We start from the raw sequence: 14,173 nt of genomic DNA, 5'->3' as shown, positions 1-14,173 counted from the left end.
TGCTGGTGCTGGGTGAGGTCTGCAGCCTGGGACCAAGGCCTGGGGAAGCAACCCCTGCCCTCCCCACCTCCCAGGGAACCAGCCCACACGAGCACACAGACAAGCTCCTGCCCCTGAGGACCTCCAGGATGAGAAAGCTTAGGCTCAGTATTTTTTCTCTATGAAACAAACACTGAGAAACCTATTTACACTGCTGCTGCTTTACATCCCAACAGATTATTTACTACAAAACATGCTGCCAAGACATTCCAATACTGAAACACAAAATAACTGAGTGGTGCTAATTTCTCAGATTGGTCTTCTAGGGACTAGTTTCAGTATATTATTGTCCCTTCTGCAGAACTCTCTGGGATAAAAGCTGACTTGGACAGGAAGCCAAACAGGTTGCAGTGGATGGGATTTGTTGTTTGTAACTATCCTCACTGGGAAAACCAATTGGGAATGGTTAGAGACACCTCTCATTACCAAATGCAGAGCTGTTCTCTTGGCATGTGGATATCCTAGTGGGATAGTTTGTAGAAGCCTTAGAACAAAAGGCTTAGAAATGAACAGACTTATGAAAGGGAATCAACTCCCAGATGGTGCTTTTTCTTCAAACAAAAAACGTCTCAAGTCAATAATAGTAAAACTCTTCACATACATTTATTTTGTCACCAATGAAAATACTGTACAATACCCAAGAAAAGGAAGGGGACAGGCAATGTGTTAAGACTGGCTTTCATCAATGTCTTTGTCTGGATCCAACTCTGCAGCTTCGCTCTCCTGTTGCTGTTTCTTCCAGAGTTTGGCCATAGCAAGTAGTTTGAGATTAGGCTGATTGGCAGTATCTTCTGGGAAAATATAATCATAATATTCCTCCCAGCCAGCATCAGACTAGGAAAAAAAAGTACCACAAAGCAAGATTAATGTGCATGTTGATGTCAGCTAGGATAAAGTGCTTCTAATACACGTAACAGTGAGATGAAAATCAATGCTTGTTGGACCATCCAGAGCAGGTGAACACTGTCAGCTGAATGGGTGTCAGTGCTGCCTCTGCTGTGCAGAGTGAGCAGACAGATTTGATAATCTACCTGCCTAGTTTCCCATTCAGAGGTAAGAAACAAACACTCTCTGCATAATGCTACCTTAAAGGTGTTTTGATCTGTGTGTGGTGCGAGTTTAAAGTAAAGCTAGCATGAGCATTTGGTGAGTGAGTTGCCCACCTAGTCTGCTGAGGAGCAAGGAGCTCAGCAGCACGTGTTCCAGACCAATGTTTTTTTCCAACTACTGCAGTCAAGCTGGTCTGCATTTCTAGCACCCAGCATAGCCCAACTTATTGTGTACCAGACCCTAGCATAAAGCCACCACGGATTCAAAGCGACTACCTGCATCGTTGTTCCTCTTACCCCATCTTCAGCCTGCAGTTTCCGCCGCTTCTTTATTTTTTCAGGCATAAGTTTATCTATCCTCTCTTTAGTGGCATCAGTTCCAAACTCCTCTTCAAAGTTCCTCCAGGACTCCAGCAGCATGACCCTCTCCTCCTTCTCCTCGCAGCTCCGCATTGCCTTGTTAGCCTCCTCATAAATCTGCCGGCACCTCGACAAACTCTCCTCCCGCCCTGCAGACAGCTCGAACTGCGCAAAGCTGATCCAGACCTGCGGTGGGAGCAAAGCAAAACCAAGCTGAAACCGCCATTCTGAAGCCTGACAGGTAAGTGACAGTTTAAAAAGCCAAAGCAGTCAATAAGGCAAGTGTTGATGCGAGGCTAAAGCACTTCTCATAAGCAGATTCCTAGAAAATTCCTGTTTGTGTCACGAGTGATTTGCCCCACTTTTGTCACAGAGTCACAGAATCTGAAGGGTGGGAGAAGATTTCAAAAGACCATCCAGCCCAACAACCCTGCCAGAGCAGGATCTCCTAGAGTAGGTGACACAGGAACTTGTCCAGGTGGGTTTGGAATGTCTCCAGAGGAGACTCCACAGCCCATCTGGACAGCCTGTTCACGTAAGCCGTGCTGACAAACTTCTTGCAGTTGTTTCAAATCACAATAAATCTGTCTGAATTTAGTTAAGTAGCAGCATCAAACCACACTGGAAAAACTCACAGCTATTTTTTTGCTTACAATATTTAACAGAAATTACAAAGCTACTCAGCAGGAAGGGGGCTGCTTGGAAACCTTTTGCAAAGCCTTCTTTCATGCAAGATATGACTGCTGTTATATGTAATTTCGAAATTTCTTTTCCCTTTTCATGGCACAGGCTCACTGTTGGTTTGAGAAAGCCACAAAACAAAGCAGGCCAGGCTTTCTTTCCACTTTGGACAAGACTGAAGAGCATCTCCCGTGTTCTGGGTGCCCACAAGTACCTTGACGTGCTGTGTCCGCTGCAGCAGCCTGCGGTACAGATTCCTGGTGTTCTCATACTCCTCTTGCTCAATTTCAAAGTCAATGTAGGATTTCCAAAGAACCTGCAAAAGAGAAATCTCTCATTGTGTTCACAGCACACTGAAATAATGGAAAGAAAAAAACCAAACCAGAAGGAGCAGGGATAAATGTGAAATCTGCTTGAAGGCAGTTTCAGAGATCTGACTATTTATTGCCTGCATGAGCCAGGGTTGAGACTAAGCAATATCCAACCCTGTGCACGTGATCCATTGAGCTCACTGCTGCAACCACCTTCCTCCCTCCCTGTTTTATCAGGGGTTTCATGGCCCCGTGTGTCCGGCCAGGAAGCACATGCTGAATGAATGAGACACAGGCTCAGCCACCACGGTGAGTTCTGCACAAGCTGCTACACTGCTCACGTTGCAGTTGGCCACACTGTGTAATAAGGACCTTAAAATTGTGTCACAGGTGGAGTCCATGTGCCCCCTCACCTCAGGCATGTCCAGCCGGGGCTGGCCGATAGCCAGCTCGTAGATCGCACGGGCTCTATCGATGTCGCCCAGGATGGTCTCCAGCTCAGCAAATTTAATCCACGACGTGCAGTTCTCAGGTGCAAACTCCAGGAACTTCTCATACAGCTTTCGGCAACGATCAAACTCTCGCAGCTGTAACTCCAGCTCAATGTAACCTTTAAACAGTTTGTTTTTTGGACATTTACCTATGGATGTCCCCTGTCAAGCAAAAAACAAAACAAAAACCACTTACAAGATCTTGCAGGAAGCACAGCCCCAACACTCTGTTTTCTAAATGTCTCTTTTGTCTCCAGTGTTTGAATTAAAACTCATTTTTGAGTGGCATTTGGTTTTAAAGGCTCTGGGCAGGGCCAGTGTGAAATCCAACCAACGTCTGCAAAACGAGTGTGCATCCATAAACACCAACAAACTCTGAAAGCAGGAACCCTTCTGACTGTTCCACTTTTAGGTAACATGGAGTCACCGTGAAGCTGTTACTGGAAACTCACCCTGACTCACCAAATTAACACTTTGTTTTGCATCAAAAGGTGAAGAGGGCACAGGACCAGTCTGTACCAGTCTTCCAGGCAAGCAGTTCCCAAGCATCTTATAAAACAAACTGTATAAAGAGAAACTGTCTTCTGGACCACCACTGTTACTCATCATTGCAGAGCTGTCCGTGCTCCCTGCCTGCCTGCTGACTTACGGTAACAGAGAGACGCAGAGTGCAATGTTTAAAGAAAACATTTCCTTTTGGATATGCTTCATCATCTGCAGCAAACTGTCTGTCCTAAGCCATGGTGCCAAGACGTGGCAGAGCTGCTTCTGATTCTTAACTTGGGAATCTTTTAAAGTAGGAGATAAGAATGGGCACATCTCAGAGAGGAATACAGTGAGCTTCACGCTGAGTCACTGCTACAGACAAGTATTATTCATCAAGCACTGCAGCCTCTGTTCCCTCAAGCTATCATGAATTAAGTAATTTTAAGTTCAAACTCCATTACTGCAATTCTTCTGCACAACTTTCCTACATATAGGTTATCTCGGTACTTATTAAAACTGGAGGAAACCAGCACCTGGGTACATTAACTTGGTCACCACTATGGCCCTCCAGCTCTGCAAATGTCTTTTCTGTTACAAAATGTGCTCAGCTCTTCCCCACACACCCCTCGTCACTATTTTCTTAAGCAGCACGCACTCCAGCTGATCTCATCTCCATGTCCAATATGCTGGTCAAACACAGAATCTGCAGCCAAGGAAATTAAGGCAGAGCAAGGTGCTGTCTGCATGATGATGAAAGCTTTAACATCAGGAGTTGCACCTTCTCTTCTGCACTGTGGCAGAGCAGTGCGGTACCCCCACCTCAGGAGAGGTGCAAGGCTTCTTGCCAAAGAGTTGTTTCAAAGCTAATTCATCCCAAAAGAAACGGCTTGCCAAATCTGAGACCAGTCCAAAAAAGGATTATGGCTGTGGCGGCAAAATCTGGTTCTCTGAATATGAAAAAGGATACCTACTGAATGAAAAGTGTGTCAGATACATTACATGTCAGGGAAAAAGACTCATAAAAGACAAGTTTAAAAAGAAAGGAAGAAAATCTGTATTTCCAGTTGGGCTAAAGCAGCCTTTCCAGAACGTACCACATTTACCCCTAAAAAACCAAAGGCAGCTAGGAGCAGGGTGCCAGCTGGTGACTATGGTAATGTTGAGCGATGTTATCTTAAGCCAAGCTAGAACAGCAGTATGCTTCAGGACAGATGGTTGTCTTCTCCTGCAGAGAGAGTAACACTCTCTCAGGGGACTTAACTCCTCTGTTCGTTTTCTTCTGGTCACAGGCAGGAGTCCAGGTCAAGAGACAAAGCTTTACTACTCCAGGGACAGACTTGGCCCAGTGTCAGCTACAGAAGACCATTCACGTTTGTGCTCTTATCACTGCTGTGCCATGGATTTGCTGGAAACCACATCAGTTTCCTCTTTAAAGTCAATTTATCTCAACTGTTACCAATATCAGTTTTCTCTGAAAATTCCTAATGCCCTCACTGAGCTTATTATCTGAACTGAAGGGAAAAAGAGTTTTCCATTCAAAAGGTTTTGCTGCCAAAATGTGCTCCATTATCGTCTGATGTGCTGACATTCACACAGTGAATTTGCACAAAAGCTCCCGAGTCTGCCCAAAGTCTCCACTCGTGCTTCTATCAGCAACCTGGTAGCTGGGACTCAAGCACTGTATCTGATGGGTCTGAACTTCTGAGAGTCAAAAAACTGGTATTTATTCAAGATACTGTTGGTTAATACAAGTATCATTTAAACAAATGAGCAGTATCCAAGCGCACTAAGCTGCTTTGGGTACTCCTGCATTCAGATGTGTGTTCTGTCAGCTGAAACGAGACAGCCACATTCAGTTCTGCCTCTGGCTAATCCATCGTATCAAACCACGCTTCTTTTTAAAATCATACATGACAGTAAATGCTGCTCCCTGCAGACTTCTCGGGTGCTTTATTTAAGTGGATTAAGCCAGCAATTTATAAAGAAGAACTTAAGATCTTTTCATGCCATTCCCTTATTAGTATTAGTTAGTAAAGTCAATTATGGAATTAACAAAAGCTTACCAAAGCTCTTCTGGCAAGTGGGAGATTCTTCTGGCGTATTTCAAACTGTGCATACAGCAGCCATATTTTGGCAAATGTAAACTGAAAGAAAGAGGACAATGTGACACCTAGACTGGAAGCTCAGCAAATACTGCATGTGTTCTTTAAAAAAGAATCCCTCTGCCTATGTGAGATGGCAAAGCTACTGCAGTTAACTGCATCTCACCTCAGGGTTTCCCTGCTGAAAAGTCGAGAGTTTGTAACCCAAAACATCCTCTCTTGGCTAGGATGACATACTCCACAGCATGGATGGAAGCAAAAACAGCAAGGACAGAAGCATTCAACAAGGAAAACGGTTCCTTAATCGATCAACTGATTGGCAAAAGATCAACTATCACTGAATCGATTAACAGCTAATCAACTCTTATCCTAATCTACACAGTTGATCCTCAGATGACATTAATGGCAAACTAGAAAAGGAAGCACAAGAACCAAGATTTCTCGACATTCCAAGGCAATGCTGATTAACTGTTTTAAGGGTTTGGCCACGTGGATATTTTAGCTAAAGCTCACTGGCTAAAGAAAAACCCCACAAAACCAAGAAACCAGTCTTGAAGACTGATTGTAACAGAGAATACACATCTGAAAGATGGTTTAGCAAATGCACCTCCCTCAGCAGGGACCGTGCAGAAAGTTAGAAACAGTTGCTATAAAAGGCAGTAAGCCCATAGAAAACAGAACAAGTATTCTGCAGAGACTCCAAGCAACTACACAGAGAACAGCCTGAGACAGAACATGGGGAAGTATAGAATAGATACGAGTTCTGCCTTGCTGCTTAAAAGTACTGGACTACCCTCTGACTACACCGTCCCAGCTTCTTAGGGCATACTTAGTAACTTGGGAACACTGAAGAAAACATTGTGCTGCAGCTGTATACGGAAATCTGACATCAGAGTGTGGCCTGCTATTTCCTATCAAAGATGCACGTTACAGCCATCTAACGCCTTACCCTAAAAATCAAGTTTGGAAGATAGAGATTATAAGAAAGTGGAGAAGATATTTCAAGTCCTAAGGAGGGTTTTCATGAATATACTGAGCCACTTGTTGCTGCTTACACATGTGAACCTTGGGAGGAAAGCAAACAGAAGGATCTTATCTTGGGGAACCCAAAACAAACTGCTGGAGGAGACATACCTTCTTGTGGGGAATTAGTTCGATGCATGCCTGATACACTTGTTTGGTTCTCTCTGCATCCTGTAAGAGCAGGCAAAATTAAACACTTGATTAACTGCAGAGATTACACTGTATTTTTAATCACTCGATGACTGAGGAGCTGCAGAACAGTATTCTTCAGTCAAGTTGTTTAGAATCATGTATAGTAAAGACACAAATGTACTTGTAGCCTGCATAATTCAAAGCTGGTAACTCCTGAGAAGCAGTGAGAGTCATCGATTCAACACAAAGAATTGGACAACAAAACCAGGACTGTCCCCGTTTTTTTGAGGGGAAAAGTGTTTTTCCCTTTAACGGAGACTGAACAGGTATACTGCACCACAGTTTTAGGAAATAAAGAGCAGCTATGATACATGACTGATAACAGAACACTCACACACCCTCCAAAGGCCACTGTAGCAAGAATTTCCTTCACAGAACTTCACAAATTAATCTGTTAAACACAAAACTATTTCATAAGTTCAGGTAACATCCTGGAACAGGCAGTTTGGATGAGGCTAGAATGACCTACTTCTGCTTTTACTATTGGCACGTTCCTGGATGAACTGGAGTGAAACCGAGTTTCCCCCCCCTACACACAGGAGGAAAAATTGAAGGGAAAGAAACTCCACACTTCAGTAACAAATCCTATAGCTAGTTACACAAAGCAAGTGACACCTAGTAATTTTACTACTTAGTTTTCTTATTAAAACATCTGTAGCTGTGAAACGTAAGGAACATACATGGGAAGAAAAGACCCGAGTTCTTCCAACTTGCCTTTGCCTCCAGCTCTTCATACAATGCATAGTTAATCCAAAGATAGATGTATCTTTTCCAGTGCCTTTTCTCTTGGATGGGGGGCACGTTGGCGATGGCTCTCTCGTACACTTCTCGGACAGTCTCGGCGTCCGCGTCGCTTTCCACTAGCCTCAGGTAGTCAAACCATGCGTCATAGTTATGGGGGTTTGCCTTCCAGAAAGATGTGGGCAGGGAAATGGGAAAGAAACTTCTGTAACTGCAAGTAACAGACCCTGTTCCTTCACTTAACAGCTTTTATTCAGAAATCCTCCTTTAAAACAGATCACCAGAACATTAAAGCAAATGGTCCGTCCCAGGTACGCTTCAGCCAGAGCTTTTGGGTTAAAGCACATTTATTCCCTCATTTCTATTTTACCTACAAACGCTCCCTAAGCGAAGCAAGCAAACTGAAGTGTGAGAAGGGAAGAAACAATGAAATATGCAACGAATAAGTGTGGCACACCCATTTCCTCACAAGAAGTCACACAGAGGTGAGGTGTTACCGTACGACAGAAGTGAAGCAGTGAGTGGCAAGCTAAACTGCCTTATTACTGTGAAGGGTACCAAGCTCTGAGTTTGATCAGAACCTTTGGCTCCACAATCTACATTAGAATGCAGAGAAAAAAAGCAATGAATGCCAAGTACTGTTCTCTCCCCATGGGTGGAATTCTCCCACCAAAAAGAACAACTCTCTTGGTATTTTCCTGGACTGAGTATCAAGGGTAACGTAATATTCATCCGCCTTCGTATCGTGAGACACTCGTGTACCTTAAGCAAGCAGCTGAGCCCAGAGGAGGTTTGGAATACATACCTTCACTTCCTCTTCATACTGGAATCTCCTCTTGCTGACAATGATGTCTTCAATTCCCCTTCTGTCTCCAAACTTCTTCTCAAAGATGGTGTAGTTCTTGAAGAGGTTTTGGGCATCCTGTTTCGGAATCCTATCCAAGGCATACTTGTAGATCACTCTTACTCTTTCAAACTGAAAATAACAAATACAACTTGAGTAGTATTTACAAAATTACTTCTGCCCTCCCTCACAGTTTCTCAATGAGCTTTTGGCAATATTTAGTAGAATACAGAATCACAGAGCATCTCCATGTAAATGAGTGGTTTAGGACAGGATTAACACAGATCTCCCTGAAGGGTATGCTTTAAAAAAAACATAAGTCTGTAAATGCCAAAACCCACCATCTCTTACTCATTTACAGATCTGGAACAGCTAAAACATTTTGAAGAGGCTGTAGTTTTAGGTTCACAGAACATTTTCAATTCCTGAATGGCCTGGGCACTTTAATGAGACCATCAGAGTTTTCTCATGCAGACCTACAACCTCTCAAAGCTGCAAGTCTGAGGAACTGTGTTTGATCTGATGACACTACTCCAGGCTTGGCAGATTTGGTGCCCACCTTTCTTAGAATGGATTTCCATGAAGTCACCAAAAGATAAATAGAAGCAAAAATTGGTCTTCTTAACTCAGACTACAGTAACAGTATCTCATAAGGTGCAGAAAAACACAAGTATTGCAGTGAGTGTTAAGAGGCCTTGAGTTTGACACTCAAGAAGAAATCTTGAGGGGCACGGCTTAGTACTAGCCTGATGTATTATCAAGAAGATCTTACTTCTTTCTGGTTCTCCTCAAATTTTGCAAAAGCCACGTACAAGTTCTCATCCATATGCTCCTCTCCAAAGAACTCCACTGCCCTCTCGTACACTTTCCGTGCGTGGGCAAAGTAACTGTGCTTCTCTTCAAAGCGCGCATACTTGATCCAGTTCTTCACGTCAGGATGAACAATAACAAGTGCAGCTACGTTAAAGAAGCAACAGTGGCTGAATAAGTACACAAAGGAACTCCCAAAGAGGGCACATGCGAAAATATGCAGGTAGTAAAGAGACAGCAAACAGCTCTAAGCATGCAACAGCTGCATGCAACAGCTTTGTGCCTTACTGAGAACATAAAGGAAGTCTGAAAAGAGATAAAAACCAGGCAAGGGTCTTGGAGAGGCTTAAGGAAGGGAAACTGGAATCAAATGACAACTGTAAAGCTGGAAGCATGAATGCTGTTACATACACGCTGTTGTGGCAGGATGTACATTCACTCAACTGAATGTGAAAGCCTATGCTGAACATGCTTGTAACACCTACTGCTGGCTCTCAGCATGGTGGCTTGCTCCCAACACACTACAGGAAAACTGAGCACAGGGACATAACTGGAGATATAACAGGCAAGAAAGAAATGAAGAATGTGAGCCTAAGCTTGGGCAGGTGTCGTAATGCACTGAAAAGGATATATCTCTCATAAATGGTACGTGCTCTGTCCACCTCCTTGTATCTCAGCTCAAAGTTAATGTAGGAATGCCAAGCTTGCTCCTCTGGTTGCCACTCCATCCAACGTTCAAACACCTGGCGTGATCCAGCAACATTCCCCAACATCTCTTCCATGTAAGTGTACTTGTACCTTCAAACACAAGACCAAGCCTTTACAGCCATAGTTGACACGTAAATTACACAAGGTTCTTTGAGTGCTTAACGAGAGCATTACTGAGCTTTCTTCACCTCTTCCCCACTTGCAACCCAGAAACGCCACAGATACTGCTGCGAGTGGCAGCGTACAGCACGTAACATACCCCTCTCCCAGTCCTCACACCACTTTAGAAGTACAAAACCTTTCCAAAACTTCAGCCTTTGTCTTCTTTCCAGGCTAGCCTGAAGACTTGGAGGAACAGAAAACTGCTCTTTTGCATGATACTGAAACGGACCGAGTCTTTGTGGGCAGAAGCAAGACTCCGGTGCCTGCTAACGTACCAGAACTGGTTCACCCTGGGGAGGGTGGTGATGGCTCGATCCCAGATGTTCCGGGCGTGATTAACCTGGCGGTTCTTCATTTCCATTTCTGCATACTTCAGCCAGAGCGTGACGTTTCTGTAGTCCACATCTAAGGCACGCTCGTAAATGGAACGGGCTCTGGGAAGCAAAGAGAGGCTTAGTTGAGTATATCACATACTTCTAAGACTTTGATGGTGCTTGTCAACATGTGTCTTGAAAGGTTCATTAGAGACATCTGCAGCTGCACCATGGTTACCTCTGTATTTCCTTCAGGCTTTCCTCCCATTGTGCGTACTTTATCCAGTTACTGATCACAGTCCTGTTTTTTCTGATGTTATCTTCAAAAGTCTGGGGAGAAAATTATTTCTGTAAGTAAGAAAGCCCTCTGTGCAGACCCACCTTGTTACAAATGGCTTACAGACCATTATTATTAGCAATTCTAAATGTCTTACACTCAGGCAGACGTGGTGACAAATCATACTCAATACAACACTTGCTAAAAAATGCACATCAGAGAAGCTGGAAGCATAGGTCATCATACAGAACAAGACTAAGCTCAAGCTCCTGCAACCTGATACCTGAAATACTGATGAAATAATAATTGATAGCAATAAAAATCTTACTTTTCTTCTAACGCTCCCACTTAATGTTTAAATAGCAACATTACATGGACAAATTAAATCCTGTCATTGTAAACAGTCCTGAATACACCTGGATGCACTAGCAGGAGTTTATTCACTTTGGAATCACTGATCTAAACTCTTGTTTGTATCAAGATGCTTCTTACTCCCTGAATTTAATCACACACAGAATGTTAAGGGTTGGAAAGGACCTCGAAAGATCTAGTGCAACCCCCCTGCCAGAGCAGGACCGTCTAGAGTAGGGCACATAGGAATGAACACCTGCACAGGGCTGAGCACAGGCATGTTCTGTCGTGCTACAGCAGCCACCAGTTCTGAGTGCTGAACACATTTCAAGTCCCCTGTTAGGGATATGTTTGCTTTGCTGATCCAGGCCAGCAATTATCAAAGGAAAAAGCAGAAGGAAACTGTGGAAGAGTTTGCACAAGCAAAGCAGCTCTTCTAAATCAAGAAGAAAAAAAACTACACCAGAAACCTCACATGCCAAATGGTCATTTCAAGACAATAATCAATCACAACCATGGTTAGGGGGGAAAGCTGTGTTTTAAAGCGTGCAGAGTAACGTCATAATGAACAGACTGAACATGGCTGCAGGTGAGATGTTGTGTACTGTCAAATTTTATGTTGAACGAAACATTTAAATTACAATTTCTGTCCAAGAGCTGCATTTTCTATCAAAATGATGGGTTGTTTTTTTAAGAATCAGTATTCATCTGGAAAATCCACAAGTAACATAGACTACAGGTTGCTTAAAATAAGACACGGTGAAATCTTAGTGCTTTGTAATCTTGATGCTTATATATTTCTTTTCCCTTTACCTTCCTTTTCCGGAGTTTATAGTCATTTAGCTCTTCAACATCTGTGATCTTCTGTTGTGGGGGCGGTGGAAGAAGTTCAAGCTCCCTCTCTTTTGCTTCTCTCAAAAGCTGTTCTGCTGTGATCTGAACTTCTGCTGGCGCTTTATTTTTCACCTGTACGGTAAAGGGGTTTCAGTTACACTCATTCTTTCCAGCGCAAAGCTGAAAAACCCTTGCCGTGATTAATTTACTCCGGGGGCTGGACACGCTCAGCATTTACCGAGGAAGCATGCAGGGACCACCCGAGATCGCCAGGAACCTCAGCGGCAGCCCCGGCCCGAGCCTACGCGGCTCCTGCCCGGGGCACGAGGAGGCAAAACCTCGGCGAGGCCGCGGGGAGAGCCGACGGCAGGCGTGTGGGAGCCGGGGCCGGGGCCGCCCGCGCTCCAACATCGCTGCGAGGCCGGGACGGCTCCCGGGCGCTTTCCCCGCGGCCTGAGGGGCGGGGCGCGGCGCGCCAGGCTCCCCGCGGCCCCCGGCGCCGCTCCGAGGGCCAGGGCCCGGCGAGAGCGGGCGCCTGGCGCCGCGACCCCGCCGCCCACCCCCCGGCCGGGGCCGCGCCGCTTTCGCCCAGCACCTTCGCCACTTTGGGGATGCGCTGCTTCCCGGCCGCCGTAGACGCCATCTTGCCGCCGCTGCACGCCGGCCCCGCCCCGCCGCCCCTGACCTCAGCGCGGCGCTGCGTCGTTGCCGGAGTAACGGTGGCGCGTGCCGGCGGCGGCGGCGAGGCGGGGAACGGGCGGCCGGCCGGCTGGTCGATGCGACCCGGCCCGCGGACCGATGCGATCCGGCCCGTCCGCGCCGCGTCCCGCTCCGGCAGCGCCGCTCAAGGGCCCGCGCCGCGGCGCGACAACGTGAGTGCCCCGCGCGGCCGGAGCGGCCCCCGCCGGCAGCGCCCGTCGGCGGCGGCAGGCGGCGCCCCCTGGCGGCGCGCGGCTGTGGGCGCCGGGGGGCCGAGCGGCGGCCGGAGCCGAGCGCCAGGGGTCGACGAGCGCACGAGCGGCCCGCGAGGCTCTGGCGGTGGAGCAGGGTCCGCCCTGCCGAGGCGTGGCCCGGGAGGTGGCGACGGCGGGCGGCCTGTCCCGCCCTGACAGCCCGCGCCGCTCCCGCTCCTCAGGCGAGGGCTCGGTCCTAGTCGCCTTCCTTCGGGCCGTCGCGGCTCGAAAATTGCCGCCTGGCCTCGCCTCTCGTCGCCTGCAGGGATGGGAGGGGCGGACGCGCCGGCTGGCGCTGCTGAGGCGAGGTGCTGGAGCGCGGCCTGGCCGGGCACGCGGCGCGCGGGCGCCTCGCGGGCGGGCAGAGGGAGCGTTCCCTGAGGAGGCGGAGGGGAAGCTGCAGGCCCAGAGCGATCCTTCATCTGCTCGTTTTGCCAAGTTTACAGTATGCTGGCCCAGTAGCAGACGTACAGGAGTTGCTGCAGAAGTGTGTTTTCTTGTGAAAATGGTGCTTTTTTCATGTGTAAATGCTGCTTTCTGTCGGTCGCGGTTGCATCAATGTGTAAGGCCTTTAAGGGGAGCTGGCGGAGAAAGGGGTCATGGTTTTTCAGTGCATTAAGTTAAACAGTGCAGCAAATGGTTTTCCCCAGTTGAATTAATCTTATTGTCAGACTTAAGTTCATCAGTGACATTTAAAATATCCTGTTTATTTTGATACATGGAGTTGACGTTAATAAATATCATCAATTGTTTAGTAGTCGTGGGGTTTGCAGTTACTTAAGGGAATGTATAACTGAGTTATGCAGCCATCTTCTTTGCTCATCTTAAGAATCACCTGTCATTAAGCCCTGGGTACAGCTGCTGAGTGGAAGATTAGATTCTTCTATTCTCCCATAGAACAGAGGGACTTCATTGCAGGGTGTGTGTTGTCATGACTGAGACCTTTGCTGTCACTTGCAACACAGCTTTGTCTTGATTGTGTGTGAAGGATGTAGCTGTACACATGACTTTCTCTGTATTTAAAAGGTATAAACTTCAAGGTTGCTCTTTTTTTATCTCATTTTGGTTGGGATTTGATTGGCCTTATAACTGGACATCGCATCTGGGTTTGGAGCCAATGTTAGAAATTACTCTCGTGTTTGTCAGGGTGGTAAAAGTGTTCTGCTAGTCTGATCACTTTGGTTATTTACACCTTTTTTTGAGTTAGTAATGCTATATTTTGCACAAGTACGTTTAAGAATTGTAGAAGGCTGTCGTGTTTGGTCCATTTATGTTTTACATGCCTAATGCTTGATTATATCACAGTAGGCTACAATATTGAGAGGCCGTACAGCTGAAAGATAAATGAACTGTTAGTTGGTGGTCACAGATGGTCTGAATGAATGCCTGTTGCTCCTCTGTGTTCTGAAATTGCTAGGCACGGTGATAAATCACTTGGACCTGGC

The 14,173-nt window shown here is 46.2% G+C and overlaps 2 protein-coding genes across 2 annotated transcripts in view; both read right to left on the bottom strand.

The window, feature by feature from the left end:
* The window catches only part of SLC24A3 (solute carrier family 24 member 3), a 343,101-nt gene that overhangs the window by 189,504 nt on the left and 139,424 nt on the right, over positions 1-14,173 (bottom strand). The window lies entirely within an intron of this gene.
* Positions 621-12,534, bottom strand: CRNKL1 (crooked neck pre-mRNA splicing factor 1). Its single transcript, XM_061989404.1, has 14 exons — positions 12,371-12,534; positions 11,755-11,907; positions 10,552-10,643; positions 10,275-10,433; positions 9,761-9,927; positions 9,092-9,270; positions 8,281-8,451; positions 7,449-7,640; positions 6,654-6,713; positions 5,481-5,561; positions 2,854-3,093; positions 2,344-2,445; positions 1,386-1,634; positions 621-873 (listed from the first exon to the last, which is right to left on the bottom strand). The coding sequence occupies exons 1-14, from the start codon at positions 12,416-12,418 to the stop codon at positions 706-708; spliced, it is 2,061 nt and encodes a 686-aa protein (XP_061845388.1). The 5' UTR covers positions 12,419-12,534; the 3' UTR covers positions 621-705.

Source organism: Colius striatus, chromosome 2, assembly GCF_028858725.1.
Source record: "Colius striatus isolate bColStr4 chromosome 2, bColStr4.1.hap1, whole genome shotgun sequence".
Classification (NCBI taxonomy): Eukaryota; Metazoa; Chordata; class Aves; order Coliiformes; family Coliidae; genus Colius; species Colius striatus.
This window is presented reverse-complemented; position numbering and strand designations above follow the sequence as displayed.

Coding starts and splice junctions, on each gene's coding strand:
- CRNKL1 (XM_061989404.1), bottom strand. CDS start 12,418: ATGGCGTCTACGGCGGCCGGGAAGCAGCGCATCCCCAAAGTGGCGAAG. Junction 7,641..8,280: donor AGTATGAAGAGGAAGTGAAG/GTATGTATTCCA, acceptor TCTTTCTGGAAG/GCAAACCCCCATAACTATGA. Junction 2,446..2,853: donor CCCGGCTGGACATGCCTGAG/GTGAGGGGGCAC, acceptor TCTCTTTTGCAG/GTTCTTTGGAAATCCTACAT.